The sequence below is a fragment of the Hibiscus syriacus genome, unplaced genomic scaffold, assembly GCF_006381635.1.
Source record: "Hibiscus syriacus cultivar Baekdansim isolate YM2019G1 unplaced genomic scaffold, ASM638163v2 tig00110548_pilon, whole genome shotgun sequence".
Lineage (NCBI taxonomy): Eukaryota > Viridiplantae > Streptophyta > Magnoliopsida > Malvales > Malvaceae > Hibiscus > Hibiscus syriacus.
In genome coordinates, this window is record NW_024062775.1 from 5,129,315 (window position 1) to 5,151,198 (window position 21,884).

The 21,884-nt window shown below is 34.2% G+C and overlaps 4 protein-coding genes and 1 pseudogene across 4 annotated transcripts; 1 reads left to right on the plus strand and 4 right to left on the minus strand.

The window, feature by feature from the left end:
• Positions 1-5,045: 5,045 nt before the first annotated feature.
• On the plus strand, positions 5,046-5,469 carry LOC120130939 (protein GLUTAMINE DUMPER 4-like). The gene has a single exon (XM_039148081.1). The coding sequence runs from the start codon at positions 5,125-5,127 to the stop codon at positions 5,440-5,442; it is 318 nt and encodes a 105-aa protein (XP_039004012.1). The 5' UTR covers positions 5,046-5,124; the 3' UTR covers positions 5,443-5,469.
• A 3,107-nt stretch (positions 5,470-8,576) lies between these two features.
• Positions 8,577-10,073, minus strand: LOC120130935 (annotated as a pseudogene).
• Positions 10,074-11,558: 1,485 nt separating this feature from the next.
• LOC120130934 (probable galacturonosyltransferase 9) lies at positions 11,559-14,060 on the minus strand. The gene is made up of 3 exons (XM_039148078.1): positions 13,715-14,060; positions 12,263-13,501; positions 11,559-11,947 (listed from the first exon to the last, which is right to left on the minus strand). The coding sequence occupies exons 1-3, from the start codon at positions 13,883-13,885 to the stop codon at positions 11,672-11,674; spliced, it is 1,686 nt and encodes a 561-aa protein (XP_039004009.1). The 5' UTR covers positions 13,886-14,060; the 3' UTR covers positions 11,559-11,671.
• Positions 14,061-15,213: 1,153 nt separating this feature from the next.
• Positions 15,214-19,215, minus strand: LOC120130936 (choline-phosphate cytidylyltransferase 1-like). The gene is made up of 8 exons (XM_039148079.1): positions 19,002-19,215; positions 18,581-18,694; positions 17,967-18,062; positions 17,836-17,878; positions 17,593-17,748; positions 17,438-17,518; positions 15,856-15,954; positions 15,214-15,732 (listed from the first exon to the last, which is right to left on the minus strand). Exons 1-8 carry the CDS (start codon positions 19,142-19,144, stop codon positions 15,532-15,534), a joined length of 933 nt encoding a protein of 310 aa, XP_039004010.1. The 5' UTR covers positions 19,145-19,215; the 3' UTR covers positions 15,214-15,531.
• A 1,383-nt stretch (positions 19,216-20,598) lies between these two features.
• LOC120130655 (isocitrate dehydrogenase [NAD] regulatory subunit 1, mitochondrial-like) lies at positions 20,599-21,395 on the minus strand. The gene is made up of 3 exons (XM_039147851.1): positions 21,138-21,395; positions 20,987-21,065; positions 20,599-20,911 (listed from the first exon to the last, which is right to left on the minus strand). The coding sequence occupies exons 1-3, from the start codon at positions 21,393-21,395 to the stop codon at positions 20,631-20,633; spliced, it is 618 nt and encodes a 205-aa protein (XP_039003782.1). The 3' UTR covers positions 20,599-20,630.
• Between the last annotated feature and the right edge of the window lie 489 nt (positions 21,396-21,884).

Here is a 21,884-nt window from a genome sequence, read left to right on the forward strand (position 1 = left end):
TCATCCCCAAATTCATCTAAATATGTAATCCACTTCAACCATAGTTTAATCTAATTTTTTTCAAACATATAACAATATAACGCGGCCTAAGGATTTTATCTACAATAGATGTGGTTAGTATATATGTATAATTTAGGATAAAATTGAAATGTTCAAAAACTTTGGAGAACAATTTAGAATGAAGATCGTAGTTTAGGGACAAAGATGAAATGTTCAAAAGTTTGAAGAATAATTTAGAATGATAGTCATAGTTTAAGGATAAAATTGAAATATTTAAAAATTTAAGGACCAATTTAAAATGAGAGATATAGATTGGGGATGTATAATGCAATTAGCTCTTATTTTTATTTTGATTATCTATTTTAAAATTTTATAAATTAGATTATTTAACTATTTAAATGTGTCAATCAAATCACTTCTCATTTATTTTAACGAATGATATGACGTGACCATTAAAACTTATATTCAAGTATGTTCCAAATCTACTAAGATAATAAATCTGATATTCAAATTCAAAATTTTTTATTAAGAAATTTATTTATTTTTAAAAATCTGTGATAAAAATAAGATAATATTTATTCAGTCATTTGATTAAAAAAGTAATATTAATTATTTAAATTAATTAATAATTTTCTAAAAATAAGGTAATTAATTAAACCTAATTTCAAGGCTTATAAAGGGACCAAGATTACAGTGTAAATTGATCTATCGCCATCCCTGATCCTAGGTCTAATATAAAAGGACATCACCTGTTGCTACGGGGATCCATCGCTCATATATTTATTTTCATTTGACCTATGGCTATAATAATGGGAGATTGCTGCTTTACTTTTGCCATTCATAATGACCGATTGGTTTGGATTTAGAATAAAACAACACACATTTCCCTAACATTGCTAGAAAGTAAGCAATTAAATATTTTGACACCACTTAAAAGCATTATGCTATTATTAAGAATTGCCAAGTTTTTGCAACTACACATAATTAGAAATAGTCTTGATTATATTATACCTTTTTTTTAAATAGATGCCCAACTATTTTTTAGTCATCCGGTACCTAACGTTACAAACGTTATCATCTTAAGTGTCCAGAATGTAACGGTCATTAAAAAATTTCATTAAGTGACACAAGTCACGCTCTGATAATTTTAAATTTTAAAAAAATGTAAAAAATTGTTGTATTTATAAAAAATTGTTTTTTCTAATATTACAAGAAAGCTTCAAATCCCTACAAATCTCAAATCTCAAACCCTAATCCCAACCTCCCTTGCCGGCCATGATCACTGTCGACGACATCGTCCTTTCCATTTCCCCGATTGATCGCCATCTCCCCTGCCGTCGTAAGAAAACTTGTATAATGACATTGATAGCTAGGGCACAAGCTAGTTAAACTGGATCAGTAAGTGATATTTGATCCATTGAAACAAAATACTTGTATAGGCTAAGGCCCACACTACATCTTGTTATAATAGACACATAAGCATATGGGTCACAACTAAACACTAATAAACTTAACAAATTCGACAACTAACTCATCTCTTCCTCTTCTACCCTCGATTCTTTTTTGAACAATTTCTACTCAAGTAAGGGAGAAACATATTGTTTTTAATAGATATTGAAGCCACAATCTAGGAGAGAAGAGATGCGTCAACTAAGAACTTTTAATTATATATTTTAAAAATTGTTGACTCTCATTGTTAGATCTTGAAAGAAGATGATTATACATCTAAAAATTAAACTTTAAGAAGTTTTCTTCCTTTTTTTTCAACATAATTTTCTCTCTCAATATTTTTGTGTCGTTGTCTTCTTTTCCTTTGATTTTAGCTAGTGGCGTTATTAATCTTAATGTTGATTGTTAACTGTAGTGCTGTAAATGAGACGAGACAGATCGCGAGCTACTCGAGATCGACTCAATCAAGGTTTGATAAATACTCGGATCGAATGGACTCGACTCGAGTTCTTAACGAGCCGAAACGAGCTACTTGATATTCGAATCGAAAAGCTCGTGAGCAGCTCGAAAACATAATATATTAAGATTTTATTTTTTAAAAATAAATTATTAATAATATTAACATTTATGTATTATTTTTTTTTTAAATATAGTAAGATTTTTGTGTATTTAAGGTTCGAGTTTGAGTTTGAGGCTTCAATCGAGTTAAGTTTAAGAATTTTTTTCTTCATTTTGAGCTGCTCACGAGCTTCAGTTCAAGATTTCGAGTTCGAGTCGAGCTTGAAAATTTTAAGCTCGCGAGTTTTCGAGTCGAGTCGAGTTTCATTTTAGAGTTTTCGAGTCGAGTTGAGCTTCATTTTAGAGTTTTTGAGTCGAGTCGAGCTCAGCACTACTCGAGCTCGACTCGGTTCGTTTACACCGCTAGTCAACTTTGGATGATTATCAGTCTCTTGTTTTTTATATTATGTTTTTATTATTTTTGAATAAGAATATATATCCATGTGACATTTTTTTTATATGCTTTTGTGGTATGCATTTTCCCTACATTTGTGGCACAATCATTATGACTTTTGATACGTTTTTCGCATATCATTTCTGTCGTTTTGGTGCTCGCACAAAGACCCTCATGTTATTTGTTTTCTGATTGATTTGTTGGTGGTCACGTATAGTCAGATCTCCTATTTGGTAAAAGGTTATTTGCCGATATAATCAAAATTATGTAGCGAAGCAGTATGTTAGATAGTTTGGTTCGCTCACCACTCTTTTATTATTTCGTAAAATGTCTCGTTCGACATAAACAATGAGTTTTTATGAAGATTACTAGGTTCTTTTGATGTTGGTTATCATTCTCAAGGGAATGTTTCATTTTTCTTCGTATCTTTGGGTCTAATATTTTATTTTTGTATAAATATTTTTAGGACTATTGTCCTCATTTTTCTCTTTCTTTGGGTGTGTTGTAATTTTGATTATTTTTTTCGTTTTTATTAATGAAATCTCGTTGCTAATGTTTAGTTTTTTTTAAGAAGATTCATGGATCTCTTTCACAAAAATTGAAGATTTTTTTTTTATTTTTTTCATATTTTTGTTTTAAAAAAAACACTTTATCATAACAATGCTAATTATTTGACGACAAAGTAACTAAAAAAACAATTTGAAAGTTGAGTGATCAAATCAGGAATATGTGTAAAGAATCATGAGAAAATGTAGTTTATCCATATATTTTTGTTAGGGATTTAAATTCCGATTATTGTCGCATTTTTTATTGCATTACGTTTATCGTGATTGCAGACATAATGGATGTTATTGCAGTGATTACGGGTAACACGATTATGCAATAATAATTTCGAATGGCACTACTACTGCTATATAAAGGACATTATTACAACAACGGACATAGGGATGAGCATGAGACCCGAACCTGACAGTTCAGGTTTTTTAAAGGTGATGTCCGGGTCGGGTCGGATTTGGGTTTAGGGTGAAAAATATCCGATCCGACAAAAAAATTACCTTATATATTTAGGAATAATTATAATAATACCACTCTATATATTATTTTTTTTCAATTAAATAATTATTTTTATTGAATAAAAATAATATTTTTATTATTTCGGGTCGGATGAGATCGGGTTCGGATTTTATCTCAAATAATCGGGTCGAATTCGGGTCGGGTGGATGGTATATATTATTCGGGTATGCCCATCCCTAAACGGACCACTATTTAAATCCCGATTTTTACTCCTTTAGCTAATGCAATGTAGGCCCCTAAGAGAATGCGCTGGTTCTTTGTAGTCCCTCAGTTCACCCACTCCTATTCTACTCACTAACATATTTTTTTCCCACTCACCACAATTATCCCTAATCTTATAAGATTAGTTCAGAATCCATCTTAATTATTTTAATATAATATTATGTAGCTTAAAAAAGTGGTAGCCAACAATTTTAATTTCCCATGAAAACCATGCCTGGTTTTTGGAGATGCCGACAATCATGGATCTTTCTTTATCTCTGTGTCAAGCAATATGGATATGGATGAATCACCTTTTCTACATCAAAATCTTTAACCCTAACAAATTAAGTAAAAAGCAATATATATATAAATTCAGAAAGAAAATTGATTTTAGAATAATTTAGATGAAATTCTAATAGAACTAGAAACAAAAACCAATCACGAACAATACATTTGAAAACAACCCCAAGTATCACTATTAAGATTTCGAGTAAACCAATCTTCGTGTTGTACATTTAACTTTGATAAGTGAGTTAAGTTCACGATAAAGATTTTTTGCATACACAAATATTTGAACTTGAAATTTTATTTAAACGATATCAAACTGTTTGCCACTTAAATTAACCCAATGGATCATGTGCAGGCGATTTCTTGTAGAGGAGGGGAAGCATTTAGCATATTTATTACGTTAGATTGTCTCATTTTTCAACTGGGAAGAAAGGAAGGGATAGAGGTTGCTTCACAAATTCATATCTCCCTATGATGGGCGGAATAGGCAATACGTGTGCCCTAAGGACACGGTTAATGGGCCCTATTTTTTTACGTAATCCCTAAAGTTTTTTCTTCTAAAAATTAATCTATAAATCTTATGTATTGTAATTTTTTAAATGATGTTATAATGATCTTTATTAACAATGTACGAATATTCTATAAATACGAATATTTTAATTTAATTTATAAAATAATATTTATTTTATTACCGAAATCGTTTAAATGATTCAATAAATAAATCTACACTAATATATAATAATAATAATAATAACAGTAAGTGATGTAGTTTGTCTGGTACATATTCACACCCATTTTCCACTTTTCTTTTCTCTCATAGTTGGTTGCTTCATTCTTGTCTCATGAATTTCAACCCTTGTCAATTTACCCATCTACCCCTTCGGTGCAATTCTCTACACGCATAGAGGCCCAGTAATAATTTCAAGTAGACCCCAAGCAAGAATCTCTTTAGAAAAACAGGGGCAAATTGGGTACCTTATTGAAAAAGCAACAACATGGTATTTTCCTCGTCCTAATCCATCCACTGTGGAACTCAATTGGCCGCTACTATAAATTCAAACCCCCCATTAATCTCCCATTACACCATTAAAACCAGTAAGAAAGATAACAAAATTCTCAACAGATAAACCTCTGGTCAGCATCGAGAGAGAGAGAGAGAGATGAGGCCTGCAAGCAACTCGACGGCAGCGACTACCGGAGCGGTGTTCCGGCACTGGAACTCTCCCATTCCGTACCTGTTCGGTGGAATAGCAGCGATGCTAGGACTCATTGCGATAGCGTTAGTCATTCTAGCTTGTTCATGCAAGGAATCGTCGACGCACGATCCCCATGGCGATGAAGCTGAAGAAAAGCCAGCCAAGCAAGGAGTGGCCGCCATGCAACTTGAAATGGAGCCCAAAATCGTTGTGATCATGGCCGGTGATGAAAACCCTACGTACATCGCCAACCCCATTCGCCATGTTGAACAACAAGTTTGACAGCACTCGGTTGACTGCGAAAGGAGCCAACTACTTTACACTAAATCTTCCAATCCTTTCTTTCTCTTTTCGGTTGCCATTTTCACGTCCAGATGGATGTAATTTTGCAGAAATATGTAAACGTTAGAAGAGTGCATTGAAAGAATATTTTTTTATAATCATCGGTATTTAATTTATTAGATAACTAATTTATATCAAGTACGGGTCTAGGCTGGGTGAAAGAGGCAAAGGGTTTGGGGAGGGCCAGTAGCCTAATGAAGCAAAGTAGCTAATTTGTGGATTAATTATGTACTTTGTGAGTCATTAGCTAACCCATAATTGCTGTTGCTGATAAAAATATACATATGTACATAAAGTTCGAAGAATGGTAATGGGTTTGGTTGAAAGACGTGGTGGCTCGAAAATGTAGTGTTTGAGCAGCTAATGTCAATATTAGAGGACTTGAAAGAGAGAAAAAGTAAAACAAAAGAGTCAGCGAAAAGAGGGTTGTGGTTTGCTTAACACATTCAAATGAATACAAAGGAAAGTGCAATTACACTTCACCTTTTGTTTAGTGGGAGACATTTGAAATGATAGTTTCCACCGGGAAACAAATTTGCTGACCTGTTTCCTTATTTTTGTTGTGTTCCCTACTGGATTAGTGGATTTGATTGGATTTTTCACCTTTTGGTTATCTAATCGGCTGCTTTGGGTCGTCAAATTATTGCAATTGCAAGTCAATATTGTGAGAATTTGCTGCAATTTGGACGGTCACTATGATAGTAGTGAATTTAATTAGATATAAGATAGCGAGTTAAATGTGCTGATTGACATCATATGTGGATTACATAATTTAATAGCTACGTTTGTTCGGTTGGTAAAATTATTCATCTTTGTTTCATTATATTCAATTAGGTCATGAGTTTTAAACACTATAGGAGCACTCCACTTTCTTCTCCTATAATGAAAATATGAATACGCTAATCCTCCCAATTTTTCTATCATATTTAATAGTTACATTTGTTCGGTTGGTAAAGATTTGACAGTTGTCTTATCCGGACGTCACATCTGGTAGATATTCCTGTGATATAATAACTCTTCGTCATTTGACATTGACACTCACACACCCCTAGTATTTTTGATGCTCGAACCCGAAACCTCAAAAATAATAATAATAATTGTTTTACCACAAATTAATTCGGTATTAGCTTAACTAGCACTTAATTTTGAGAATAATAATTTCAAAACACTATGGGGAGTGCTTCAACTTGATTTAGTGGGAGACTGTAAAATTAATTAATGGAAACAAAGAAAGGAAGTCTTAGTGGCTTTGGGGCATAAATGCCCATTTCTCTTTATTATAATAAACCCATAATTAACCAAAGCTTAGCAATGGTGGGCGGATTTCGGTTTCCATATGTGAATACATATGATGATGATTAGTCTCTTGATTGATTATGTGACAATACAATGTTCTTTTGCTCAAATTCCATTCGTTACGAAACTAAGCATTCACATCATCTTTATAGAATTTTACAGGCTATTAAATATTTTCAATTTCACCACTCAACTTCTGAATTGTTTATCTTTTGTTATTCCGACATTAATTATTTAACGAAATTATGACAAGATATCTATCTATTTAAAATTATAAAAAGCCTCAAACGTTTTTCTTTTAATTTATAAAAATACCCTTCGAATTTTCCTTCCCAATTTTTCAAATTCCTTTTTATTTTCCAACGTTTGATCATCTTCTTTTGAATCTCAAGGGTGAGAAAGTGAAGAATAAGGAGATGAACAATATATATTGATCTAATGGTAAAGGTTCATTTTTATTTGTTTTTTATGTTGTAGTTCCACGAGTTTTAAAGAGATTTTGAGAAAATTTAATTTGACATAATGATAAGATACGATGTAACAAGTTTGCTGATGTATAGAATGATCGTAGAAAATGTTACAATATGATGATTTCGATAACGGTGTGATAAAATTGTGAAACTCTAAAAGTTTATTTTATCAGAAAAATGATAACAATTAAAATTAAAAAGACAGAACAAAAATAGGTGGATGATAGATAGATTCCATTTCAGCAGAAAATAGGTCACGCCATCATGTTTTTATTTTAACATCCGATTTAAAAATTTGATTACTCAAATCAAAAATTATAAAAATTGAGTAGTTAAAGTAAAAAAAAATATAATCAAAGTTGAGGGATAAAAAAGTGTAATTTATCCTTAAAATTGAAAAATGCGGTGGATATCGATCTCATAAATTAGTGAAGCCAGACGCGACGAGACGGAGCCGTACAAAGAAAATTAAATAAATTACAGATTTAGTACTTAAACTATCAGTTTTAATTTGTTTTGATACCTAAATTTTTAATTTTTTCAAAACCCATACTTAAAATTTAGTTTTTTTACTTGTGGTTAAAAACTTTAATTTTCGTTTGATTTTAGTATCTCGTTTAAAATTTAACATTAAATTTTGAAAAAATTAAAAGTTTAATTATTAAAACGGATTAAAACTGATAATTTAGGTACTAAACACATTAAGGTAACGACATGACACTAAAATAAAACAAAACTTAAACTTTAGGTATTATTTTGAAAAAATTAAAAGTTTAAGTACTAAATGTGTAGTTTACCCAACAAAATTCACCCTTTACTCATTGTGTTGAATGATTTGAACTCTCCCGCTGTGTGGTATTCATGGTGGGAGGGTGTCAAGCTTTTGGTATATTCCATATGGACCCATCCAAAACATGTAAAATCATATATGACAATGAACAATATTATATAATGCAAAAATGACATATATTATACATACATAAAGATTAATTTTAATTATACTTCTAATCAAGCATATATTACTACCATTATTGGTATAAATCCACAACTCTATACCTACTAAACGACAGTTAAGCTCAAAATTAGAGCAAGAATGTTTGTGTGTAGCAGTAATTAGTGCCATAAATTATTTGCGATCACATGTGAGGCTCAACACATTGACAAAGAAAATAGATGTTATCACACGCATCAACACGCCAACACAAGCCTAAATTCGCAGATAGGTTTTCGAAACGATTTTGAGATAAAAAGAAATAACCTTAACGTTGAGCACGAATGATCCGGAACGGATGTTGTCGCATGCATCCGAAGATCCGAAGAGTACCGGTGGAGTAAATTATAAACTTCGAATTTTCAAAGTTTCGCGATCCTGAACCATTCGGTGTGGAAAGATCCCTCCATATCGACCCTTTCGTAAGTATGGGCACCGAAATAATCTCGTTGAGATTGAACCAAGTTAGCTGGTAGCCTCTCCCTTCTGTAAGTGTCGAAATAAGCAAGACTCGATGACATGCCGGGAGTGCTTATATCGGAGTTGATAGCAAGACAAACAACTCTTCTCCAAGCAGATTGCCTGTCAATGATTTCCTTTGCGAATTCGGGATCGGCTAGAAGGTTTGCGAGGTTAGGGTTTCTATCGTATGCCTTCTTGATACGATCAAGAAAAATAGCTCGGATGATGCAGCCTCCCTTCCATATCCTAGCCAGTTCTCCCAACTTCAAGCCCCAACCCTTCTCCATGCTTTTTGCGCGGATGAGATTCATGCCCTGAGCATAACTGCAAATCTTGGATGCATAAAGAGCTTGTCTTACATCGTCGATTAGTTTTGCCTTATCCACGGTTTGGTCGGTCAAGATGTCACCGAACCCTCCAGATTTGAAGACTTTAGTGGCTTCAACTCTTTCCTCCTTTAATCCGCTCAGGAACCTTGAATTTAAAGATGCTGCAATCGTCGGAGCTGCAACAGATAACTCGGCAGCTTGCTGTACAGTCCATTTACCGGTACCCTTCATGCCAGTTTTGTCCAAAACTTTATCAACTAAATAACCCTCTCCTCTGTCATCCTCAATTCCGAATACATCAGCTGTTATTTCAATCAAGAAACTCAAAAGCTCCCCGTTGTTCCATTCTTAGAAAACGCTCCTTAGTTCTTCATTCGATAACTTTCCGACAGATTTCAGAACAACATAAGCCTCCGCAATCAGCTGCATATCACCGTACTCGATTCCATTATGAATCATCTTGACAAAATTACCCGATCCGCCTTTGCCAATGTAAGTCACACAGGGTCCACTATCAGGAACTTGAGCAGCAACCTTAAGAAGAATGCCTTCAATGTACTTATAATCTTCAAAGGAACTTCCAGGCATCAAAGAGGGACCGCGCCGCGCACCTTCTTCACCACCCAAAACTCCCATCCCAAGTTACAACAAACCCAGTCTGGACACTTCCTTCTCCCGTCTCTCGGTGTTCTCGTACCACTCGTTGCCACCATCGATGATACAATCACCTTTCTCCATGAAGGCAGAGAGGGTTTTAATGGTCTGGTCCACCGGGGCTCCTGCCTAAACGAGCATGATTATCACTCGAGGTTTCTGGATCGAGTGAACAAAAGATTCGGGATCATGGGAACCATACACGGGAAGATCCCCTTCCTGTTTAGCTCTTTCGACGGTCTCGTCGACTTTGGAGGTATTCTGTTGTAAACAGAAATGGGGAAGCCTTTCTCGGCAATGTTAAGCGCGTGATTTTGGCCCATAACAGCCAAACCAGCAAGTCCTATTCTTGTAGGGGGAGCCATAGTTCTTCCTGTTAAATGTTTTCATCATCATCATCAGTGAAATTCACAGGAAGAAAAAAAAAGGACAAAAACCCATTAAAATGAGAAAACAAATGATTAGGGATAATCAATGAGAAACAAAGAACTTGTTTATAAGAGCACTAAATTATATGTTCATTCAGATAAAACAAATTGAAAAAACCTATGTTCTTCACACTCATAAAACCGAGACTTCTTGGATTATACATAAAATAACACGATTGTAAACCACTTCAAATAGCAACTTAATAAATTTTGAATTCATTCAAATCCCAAGCACAAATTACAACTAACAATTACGAACCAAACATCCTACAAATTCAGATAAGAATTCTCAAAAGTAAGAGCCAGAAAGACAGTTTATTTAGCTTAATTAACAACGAAATACAACTTCGGAACTAATTGCATGCTGGAATTAAACTAAAGGATAAAAAGTTTCAAACTTCATTGAAATTCAACATGAGAAAGGAAGACCCAAACCTCAAAAAGTCACCTCTTTCCTCTGTTTTTCTGATAGAAAAGGGAAACCGAAGATGTGGGGATTTGAAGAAAAATTTGCACAAATGGATACCTAGAATTAGATCAAATATATATAGCAAAAAGGTAAGGGAAAAATTGTGCCACTCATCATAATATTTTAGTTGAATGGAGGTAGTCATGAGATGCTTTTGGCGTAATTTATTTAATTTAGAGATAACCAATAATCTCTGGAACAAGTTATTAATAGCGATGATCATAAAAAAAATACTTTAAAATTACATTTTTTTCAATATTATTTACTTGCATGGTTTATCTTAAAAATCTTATATTTTAGGAGCACAAAATCGATTTAAAAAAAATATCAGTTATTAAAAATATAATGAAGATATAATTAGTCAATGATAAAAAATATTATTTAAAAAAATGAAAATTTTCATTTTTCGGTGTCAATTCCAACATTTGATTCATAACATTTAAATCTATTAAAATCCATTAAATAATTTTAGTGGTAAAAAAATATTATTCTTCTTAAGAGATACGAGTTTAAGTAATTGTATTTATAAAATGTATACAAGTTAAGAATAGTCTAAGAGTTATAAACATATTATCTCCTTATAATCACTTCATACTATTCAAAAATAAACAAATACTTCATTTTGTTTAAATCATTATTTTATTTAAATCTACCATTAATTATAATTTATGCCACATCATATTGTTACATAATATGCGTCAATATTTACATGATGTCAAACAATTACTTAATAACTTTATTAACGTGATAAACATATACCAGTAGTTTGAGAATGAAATTGAAACATAAAAAAGTTAAGTAATCAATTTCGAATGAGTTATGTTTGGGGACGAAATAAGAATGTTAAAAAATTTACGGACCAAATTTAAAAAAAATGCAATTTCAGTATGTTTCACTCTACCAAACTAATGCAGCATACCGCATGAGCTTTTGGGAAGTGTTCATCTCAATCTGCTACTGATCAAAATAATTGTTTCCTTGTGTACATAAGCTTTACTCTGAAACGTAATCTAATGAACAATGAAATCCCAAAATGTTGCAAGCCAGTATGAGCAAGCACTTTAACGTACCTACACCCCGAAATTGCACATCTGCACAAACTCCATATCGTTGTCGACGTATTTAGTCCAAAGGTTCTTGTATTGGTTCATGGCTACGTCTAGCCAAGGTTTCATGTTTCCGTTATAATGAATGACTGCGGCATTACTGATCTCATCCATGCTAATGCTTGGATTGTATCCGAGCCCGAGCACGTGCCAAGATTTGTCTAATGGCTTAGTCAATGAGTAGAATGTGATCAGGCCGGGCGGAAGAGTATCTAATTGCCATAGTGTTCGGTCCCCGTTCTGGTGAAAAGGGCAACTGAAAGTTAATCACATGTCCATTTTCAGACTATAAAGTTCAAACCACGATTCTTATCATCGGTATTACCGAGATGTTTACTCGACATTTGAAGTTAGAGACTGGTTTTATTCCTAGAAGTTCCTATTCTGATCATCATTTATATGGTTTCCAATTTTCTATCCAAAAACCAACCTAATACTAAAAGAACTAATCACAAGTTTTGATTTCCCCCCATTAAAGAGAAAGAAAAGATCACTAGGAAACCAAACATCCTTAATATCAAACATGACTAAGTTAAAAGTAAAGCACACACTTACCAAGTTTTGCCAGTCGTGGTAGGTTTCCGTGCATTTTTCACGCTTCCAAGCATCAAGATCGAAAATATTCATCCCAAAAGCCCAAGCACAAGCCTTCGGATTAAACCTTTCCTTAATTAGAGGATGTGAGAAGTTTAAATATTGAGAGAACCGATGGAACGAGCCAAAGCAGGTCTCAACAGCCCCATTTACCTTTCCGGCCAGATCTATCTTCCACAACCCTGTCAAGTCCTTCTGAACCACAACATCATCATCCAATAACAAAATCTTATGCAATTTCGGGTACATTTCGGGCAGATAGAACTTAAGGTGATTCAACATTGATGTAGACACGGGGTTCTTTAACTTCATGTTACTCCCATCTTTTGTTGAATTCTCCATTGTTTTCTCAGGTCTAAACTTCTGCATCTTAGCAGACTCAATCTGCCTTAACAGTGGCACATGGGAAGAATTCAAGAAACTATAATCTTCCACTGCCTTCACCTCTAAATGAGCACCCCCTTCCACGGGTCTCATTCTAAACCAAACTTTCATCCCAGCCACATTCATTCTATCGGTCACCACGTGGAACACGTGTTTCCAAGGCTCCTCCGCATTCTTCACCACTGACCTCACCACCACAGAAACTGCAATCACATTATCTGAAAATACAGCATAATGATACAAACTAGGATCCTCAAACTCAGGCTTAGGCAACTCTTCCCTGTACTTTTCCGGGTGAGCGACTCTCTCCTCCACGAGCCTCATTGCCAAGCAATGCAAACTCTTAGGAATCGACTTAGCAGCAATAGAGCTCGCCAGAGCTCCATTCTTTTTAGCCTTGCCGAGCAATTCACTTACGGAGAAAATGGTATCTTTCAACTTCTGAATTTTCAATTGATTGTCATAATTCTCTTTAGACTCAGCTACCAATGACCTAGCAAATTTCACTCTATCTTTCACCTCTTTCTCAAACTGCCTCAAAACATCCTCATCTAAGTTCCCATCAGTTTCAAACAAAGAGGGTTTATAACTCGGTTTCGAATTCAGATCTGCAAAGTTCTTAGCTAAATCATCAAATATTTTCAATTCCCTTGAATTTTCAAGCTTTAGCCTCATTGCATAAGCTGCATACGCTTTCACTAATGTGATGTGGTCATTGGCTTGCTTGTATATCAAATCTAACCTTGTTTTGAGAGGATCTGAATTCAATGCCAGAAACGTTCTATGCATGTAAACATTTGCGCCACTAGGAAGACTCTGCTAAAATACAAACAGAAAAAAAAAACGGTTAGATAATCTAAAAACGCGTTTAAAACCCCATCAAGATTCAATTTTTGAAGTATCGAAAGCTCAGCTGAAAAAAACTAAATGGTATTCAAGAAAAACCAAACCCCAAGCCAGAAAACTGATGAGAGCACCTGAAAAGGCCAAAAAGATACAAGAATTCTAAGAAATGAAAAGTGAAATTACAGAGTGGTGATGCATTGTAGGAGGACGAGAAGTGATGAGAACGGAGACGGTGGCAATGAAGAGAAGAGAAAACATGGCTGAGATGAAGATTCTGTAAGAAAAGAAACCGCGGAAACCAGCTCCAACCCCGCCAGATCCGCCGCCTCGACTTCCCCTGACGGCAATAGCCATTGAATTCAGCTAAAGTCCGCTTCTCAGTCCCCCTGAACTGATCGGTGAAACCGGAATGTGTTTAAACTTCAAAAGTGAATAGATTACGAAAAACAGAAACAGTGAGATCTGAGATTTGATAACGAAAAATGTTTTAAGATCTGATTCCCGTGTCGGTGTTACTAAAATTTTCAACTTCGAATCTCTTATGGGTGGAAACCTAAGCTTTGATTCAACTTTTTTTACTAGTCCTTTTCAATGGATTTATCAACTCATGTTTTTAACTTCTTCTACGTCTAATTATATTATTATATCATAAATAATATATTTTAATTATTTAACTATTAAAGTATTTTTCGGAATTAAATAATTTCAGTAATTGAAATGATAATTATTATCCTAAAAATCTTGAGTTTAAACATTAACTACCGATATTAAGAATTTATTATCAAGTTATTAAGATTTGTTTTAGAACAAATAGCATCACTTACACTCAACTTAGTTTAATAAAAAAAATTATTAAAATTTTAATAAAAGATTTGTTTTAAAACGTGGAGGAGGTGTTGCCGAAGGGTGCTTAAATCGGACGATTGAGGTCGGTAAGATCGTCGGGTGGACACCACAAGTGGCCATCTTAAGTCACCCCGCAATATGAGGACTTGTGTCGCACTGTGGCTGGAATTCTATATTAGAGAGTATATGGTTTGGCGTGCCTATGGCAACATGGCCGCTTTACGCGGAGCAGCAGTTGAATGCATTGACGTTGGTGAAAGAGTTGGAATTAGCGGTGGAGATTAAGATGGACTAGAAGAACGATGACGATGAGGTTAGAATTGTGAACGCAGAGACGATAGAAAAAAGAATCAGATTGTTGGTGGAGAATGATAGCGACATTCGACATAGAATGAAGGAAGTGAGAGATAGAAGGCCTTAATGATAGGTGGATCTTCACATGCCATGTTACATCGTTTTATCGATAATGTGGTTAATAATATGCCATGAAATTAATTATTATAGTTTTTTTTAGTCGAATATGTCCATAATTAATATTTGATATAGCTGGTTTAGTATAATTATGCTTTAAATTAAAATTTGATACATTCCTTTTGCATTCTTTTAGAAATAAATTTGTATAGCCACGACCACTGGATTTGCATTTAGGGCATCATGTATCAAAATCTAAATCCAAAATGCATTAAAGAACCAACAGCTAGTACCCGTTTATGAACTAAAAAGATAAAAACCAATACCAAAACCAAAGATAAGACAATGCTGAACCACCCAGTGAAGTAAACACATCTAAATATAGCGTAAGTTCTACGTGTGATTTTAACATTGTACATATAAAATAATATGAAACTTGCATGCCCTATACGTGAGATGGAAAGAAGTACAATCCCTTGCATCTTACCAACGTACATGATAAGAACAGGGAAGATCCGGGCCCAAAATTTTCGCCGACAGAAACACGGATCCGAAACCCAGGGAGACGAGTATTGTTGCCCGACACACAGCACGGATAAACGAAGTAGAAAAGACAGCTTTCTGCTCCAAGCCTGGCTCCATTTTGGCTATAACATCAACATATTATAAATTCCAAAACTACTAGAACGTTATGGCACGCCCATAATTAGTTAACTGGAACAGGCAACCAAGCAGAAGCAAATTCATTTCTTTCCTTCCTCATTTTCCTCATCTTTCTCATTGTAATATCCGTTGTCGTCATCATAGTATTCATCGTCGTCGTCGTCGTCATCGTCATAATAATAATCATCATCATAATAATAATAATCATCTTCATCACCCTTGCCATTTTGCAGCAGTTGCCCCCTTAACCGCTCTTGGATTCGATCTCTTATAGCAGTGCCCTGAAAAACACCCAGAGTTCAATGTGAGGCAACATAACCACAGTCCTAAAAGCTGAAACTATTGTTTGTTCTATAGGCGCATGCACAAGTCATTACTATATGTTGGTGATTAAATTTGCTCACCATTTTGTGGCAACCTTCTTCAAACATCTCAAGAAATCCGGCAACCCATCGGTCAGCATTTTCCACCCACTCATTACGATGCATAGCAACAATTTGTATCTGAAAGTATCGCCATGCATTAAATTTTTGATTAGGTGAGGAAACTAGCATTCAAAATTCAGCCAAACAGTATGGCCACTTACATGTGACGAAACCTAAAATATGAAATGGTGCACACATACACAAAGTAAAAAAACATAAAATACGAAACCTGAACTATGAATCTGACTGAATGGAATTCCAACTATTCTGAGACAATTTCAATACAATTTGTTACTAGAACAGCTAATCTCACCATATCCACAAAATTAATAATCCTTTGTGGGCATGAATCCAGGGGATGGAGGGATTTGGAGTTTGAAGCTTAACTACATATTCCAAGTTCAGATGTATGTCATATATTTTTGGTAATCTTGAAAGTCCATAGGCTTGAAAAGACGGTAACCTTCTCCACCATAAAATCATGGTAAAATACAAGGATTTAAATTCAGACTAATCTGATCAAGCAATGGAAGTGAAGAAACTAGAACCGAACTAAAGAATATAACCCTCTATATGCCATGTTGTGAAGGCACTTGATCTTGTATGCTGATTTTATAGCTGTAATCTCCAACCAGACAGTCTAGTCATCTAAACTTGACTTCTGTAGCCAGCATCATGGTGCAACATACATTTTTTTGGGTGTTTGTTACTATGTGTGCATATGTATTAAATCATTCATCGATTTTTTTGGGAGGTACCACGGTGTGGTGGTAAAGAGGGGAAAGGAGATGCGCTACAGGTATATAATGTACGGATGTTCACTGAAGGGTCATAATGCTCTTCAAATTACATAAACATTGTAAGGAACCTGCACAGTTTTTCATTTAATGAAACTATAAAAGGCTAGATAAAAGCTTGAATAAAGTCAATATTAAATTACATAACCAGGGAGGCACTTCAATCTACATACTGAAGTTACAAGGAGCAAAATGCATCCGAGGACCACTTTTAACGTACAGCTAAAAAATAAGCTGAATAAAAGACACAAGGAAACCCTTCAAGCTAACCATTCTCTATTCTTCAATAATATTGAGAAGAAAAAAACACTGATTCTCAATTTGAGTACAAAAAGTATCCTGGGTATAGTTCCTCCAAAAGTTTTACTTAAATAAATTCATGAAGTTTAGACTTTTATCAACCACATAACATACATCCACATAAACAAAATTTGCATGACAATAACAATGAAAAGTTGACAACACTATAACCAAAGCTAATTTCTCTACCCTCTGGTTATTTCTGTAAGAAATGTTTATAACTTCAAGTTAGTAAGTTACCATATTGTTTATGCACAAGCATGAAAAATCTCAGGCAGATTTAAACAGAATACGTGATAAAAATAGAGACAAAAAGACTTCAAGTACATTCATCACTCTCCGTCCCTCCTAATAGTTAAAATTTGAGCAATCTTACCTTCCAATAACATACCAGATTCCAATCATACAGCCAAAAAAGTGAACAATCGTTAAACTAGATCAATAGCACATGAGAGTGAACATACCTTTTCTCCCACTTTTTCTTGTTGTTCCTTAACCTTCTCTTGTAGTTTCTTCAGTCTCATATTCACTCTCAATCTCTTTTCCTGTTGACATTAATTGGCATATCAACAACAGAGCAGTAACTACTAAAACAAGACACTCGGAACAGAGATCTTACCTTCACATAGCTAACTCCAAGATCTTTCCTCGAGTATCCACGGTCCAAGTTCCGAAGCACGTACTGGTTATAATCTTTAACAATTCTCATAATGATATCTGATGTGGAAATCCCGTCAGTTCGTTGGGTCTCCTTGAACTTGCCAGCAGCTTTAACCTGAAAACAGGAGGCTGCTTAATATGATGCAAAAATTTAAAGCACCAAATGTAACAACTGCACAGAAGATCCTCTCAATAAACTTACAAACTCATACACATCGTTCGCAGCTCCACTGGCATCAGCATAGCTGTAAACAATTTATATGTTTATTTTCTTAACATTACAGCATTCAACACGAATAAATTAATCTTAAAACAAGACTTGTATATTCTTACGGAAGTGAATCATGAGCCACATAGTCAATGTTGTGTTTATCTAGAAATTCTTGATCAATCACCCACGGGGCATCAGGAATGACTTCATCAACCCACCTGTAACAAAATGAACAATGAAGTCCTTGAATGAAGCTCTTGATAGGAATATAGTTAAATCACATTTTTTATAAACAAAAAATGAAAAATCTAATCATAAAAGATGACAACAGATTTACTTTAGTTCTTCAAAGAATTAAAAAAGTTAAGTAAATAAATAATTAAGGATACATTTGATGGTAGCCTTTGCTACTTGAAGTTTACTTCCTAAAAGGCAATAATCAATTAAAAGAGAACAAATGACACAATATCATTTCTAACATAATTATTCTGTAGAAAAGTAAAATTTTGCCTTATCCAAAACTGTACAGTTTTGGTTCTTCAAATTTACTATTGTCTTTTGCATCCAAATGCATGTTTTGCTTTGAACTCTGAAAAGCAAAACTCAAGCAGCGAAAGCAACAGGCGAGGTCTACCCCAAATGAAGCATCCTGAGTGATTTTCTTTTCATATACTCCATATTTTCAGCAAAATAACTAGAAATGGCTTAGAGATGAAAGTTATAGAAAGGAATATACTTGCAATGGCGAAGGGATTCATAACGTTCTACATCGGTCATAACTGTTTTGCCCTTGTACTTGTGGGTTGTCTCATCATTGCAACATCCAACCAGCAAATACGTATTGGGAAACCTAAAATTTCAACAACAAAAAAAAGATAATCAGGAAAAAAAATCATGCAGTAGACGCATAAGCAAATTCAAGTAACAATATTTCTTCTATAAATCAGAAGTACATCACAAATAAACAAAATTCATAAACATGAGATGATTTAAGAAAAGTTACACATATAAGAGATAAAAAAAAAGCCCCAAATAAGATGATTTTGAAAGAAACACATGAATCACCGTGAATTTGTAAATATATCCAGAAAAAGGAAAACATTCATATCAAATCCTACCAAAAAAAAAAGAGAGAGAGAGGAGGGAGGAAAACGGACGATTTCTTGGCTTGCTCGAGGGAACGAGCGTGGCCGAAGTGGAAGAGATCGTAGATCCCATCGGCGTAAACACGGAGGGGGCGATCCGGATCGGGGTTGGTGCTATTGTTACCGTTGTTCGCAGTAGAGGATTCGTTGTTCATGGCGGAGATTCTATAATTAAGAAGGAAGAAAAATGGAAATCGACTGTTTCGTTATGTCATATGTGTTCCGCCTTATAACAATAATAATAATTTTAGTAATTTATTATTTTTATTTTTATTACCGCTTTCCTTCTGAAGCCGAAACAAGGGGGGCCCTTCCTACCTACAGCCTGGCTGAGGTATACGCGCATCGCACGCTGCTATTTGTTTTGTTTTTATAATCGCATTTTTTTTATTTGTGAATTAAGTAATAAATTTAAAATTATAAATATTTGAATCCAAATCTCATTTAACTAAATTAATTCGTAATTAATTTTAATTAATACTTTATTATATCCATATTATATATATTGAAAAGACATAATCTAAGTTTATGTACGCACGTATTATATTATAAGGTAAAATACACAAATGGTCATATGATTATAGGGTATTATTTTATTAAATCTTTTAATAATTAAAAGTTATAAAATATTCCTCCACTATAGAATATTATTTTATTAAGTCTCTTGAGTATTAAAAGTTATAAATTGGTCACCTTAATTTATTGTGTTTCAAACTCGTCCTTTTTTGTTAAAAAATTGACGACTGTCTAACCTAGATGTTAACATAATGACTGAGAGATGATAGTCGTTTGAGATTCTGAGATTAGATTTTATCATATAACAATTAACATATTAATGTTTAACTTAGAATACTGTCAAATTTTTAATAGAAAATGATAGGTTTGAGATATAATGAATAATCGAGTGACAATTTTGTAACTTTTAATAGTCGAGAAACTCAACAAATCAACACTCGATAGTTAAAAGATTATCTTGCAACTTTTAATAGTCGATACACTTAATAAAACAATATCTTAGAGTCGAAAGACCATTTATGTACTCAATACTTTACCCTATATATTATATATATATTCATACACACCAATACACTATGTTGTTTGAACCTGGATCATCGGAGAAGAAAATTTTCCAAGGGCTCTGCATAATTTTAATAAAATTAGAATTTCTTATACTATTAATTTATCCATTATTATAATTATATTGTATAATTTATATATATTAATATATAATAATTTTAACTTGTCTATATTTTAATAGAATTTGTCCAAATAAATTGGTCCAATTAAAGAGATGTGGGATGTAGTCATAGTTACATTGCACTCTTAAGATAAAAATTTAAATTTAAATAACTCCGAAAACAGTTTAGGTTTGAATTTGAGAGAGACAACTAGGAAGAATGCTTTATAAAGAAATTAGGTTCCAAATGAAATAACAGCTTTAATTGCATTGACAAGATGCAGGCACCACGAGAACTATAGTGCATGGTTTAATGAGAATGAATGCTTGATGAAATCAATGGAATAGCCAAAGCTTTAACAATGGACAAATACAGGTATATTCTACCCCGTATTCTTGTTTCGTACAACCAAACTTATTGGATCAAAATCTAAGAACAGCAAATATAAACTGAGAAACTCGCACTAAGTTACAATACGAAGACTTGAGAGGCGATCAACAATTTCTTGTGTAGTGCAATCTCCACTGAGATCTTTAGTCCGACACTTACCCTCCAATATCACATTTTTCACGGCGTTCTCGAGTCGATCGACGAATGAAGGAAATTGGAGGTGCCTCAACATCATAGCGGAGGAGAGAAGCAAAGCCACCGGATTTGCGGTCTTCTGCTCCACCATATTTTCTTTTCCCATATTTCCTGCTGAAGCACCTTGCTCGAAAACGGCATGTTCAGCTCCCACATTGCATATAACAAGCAAAAAATTTGATAAGAACTTAGTTGTTAAAAGTGAACTAGAATACAGTAGTCAATGATCGGTACCTCCGGGCATGACACCGGTACCTCCGGCAATGCCGGCCGCTGTATTTGCAACAAGATTTCCATAAAGATTAGGGGTTACCTAAAGAAACAGAAGAAGAGACAGTAATGAGAAAGCATTTTTCAGTACTAATACAAAGTGTTTTTGGCCTACCATGACATCAAATTGTTCAGGTTTTGAAACAAGTTGCAAGCAACAATTGTCGACGATGATTTCATTATACTCAATGGTCGGATATTTGGTCGCAACTCGACGGCAGGACTCCAGAAACAACCCATCGGCGAGTTTCATGATGTTGGCCTTATGAACCGATTCCGTTACCTGTTCCACCGCGTTTGTGACCAATGGACCGATTCCGTCGCCTGGGATTAGGGTTATGGGTCGTGGGGCTCCGTCTCCAGGCCGGGGCATGTAGTGACGGCTCGAGTTTGAATTTTATGGAATATCGGGGTTTTCAAGAAAGAAACGGATCTACGTGACGGCGACATTATCAAATGAAGAATTATTGGGATCAAAATTAGGATTTTGAAAGGTTGAGAGAAATATAGAGTTACAGAACAAAGGCCATGCGAGAGAAGCGGAAGGTTAGAGAAGAGAAAGCGATAATATTGGAAAAAAATCAGAAAAATGATAAAAAGAATAAATTCCAAATTCCATCACTCAACTTTCTATTCATCCCTAGTTTAGTCACTAAAATTAAAAAAAAGAATAATTTACTCATTAAACTTTCGATTTAATGGTATCGTAAACGTTCAAAATTTTGACGACAGTGTCACTTTTCTTCTGTAGGTGACAAGATACCATTCCCAAAATCTAGGCCTGAAATTTCTTGAATACTGCATCCATATAGACCATGGACATTTGCTTCTCAAAGCTGAGACAGATCTCAATAAAGGTTGC

Coding starts and splice junctions, on each gene's coding strand:
- LOC120130939 (XM_039148081.1), top strand. CDS start 5,125: ATGAGGCCTGCAAGCAACTCGACGGCAGCGACTACCGGAGCGGTGTTC.
- LOC120130934 (XM_039148078.1), bottom strand. CDS start 13,885: ATGGCTATTGCCGTCAGGGGAAGTCGAGGCGGCGGATCTGGCGGGGTT. Junction 13,502..13,714: donor CTACAATGCATCACCACTCT/GTAATTTCACTT, acceptor GTATTTTAGCAG/AGTCTTCCTAGTGGCGCAAA. Junction 11,948..12,262: donor ACCACGACTGGCAAAACTTG/GTAAGTGTGTGC, acceptor CCTTTTCACCAG/AACGGGGACCGAACACTATG.
- LOC120130936 (XM_039148079.1), bottom strand. CDS start 19,144: ATGAACAACGAATCCTCTACTGCGAACAACGGTAACAATAGCACCAAC. Junction 17,749..17,835: donor CGAACGATGTGTATGAGTTT/GTAAGTTTATTG, acceptor TCCTGTTTTCAG/GTTAAAGCTGCTGGCAAGTT. Junction 17,519..17,592: donor TTGGAGTTAGCTATGTGAAG/GTAAGATCTCTG, acceptor TAATGTCAACAG/GAAAAGAGATTGAGAGTGAA.
- LOC120130655 (XM_039147851.1), bottom strand. CDS start 21,395: ATGCCCCGGCCTGGAGACGGAGCCCCACGACCCATAACCCTAATCCCA. Junction 21,066..21,137: donor CTGAACAATTTGATGTCATG/GTAGGCCAAAAA, acceptor CTGTTTCTTTAG/GTAACCCCTAATCTTTATGG. Junction 20,912..20,986: donor TACCGGTGTCATGCCCGGAG/GTACCGATCATT, acceptor TGCTTGTTATAT/GCAATGTGGGAGCTGAACAT.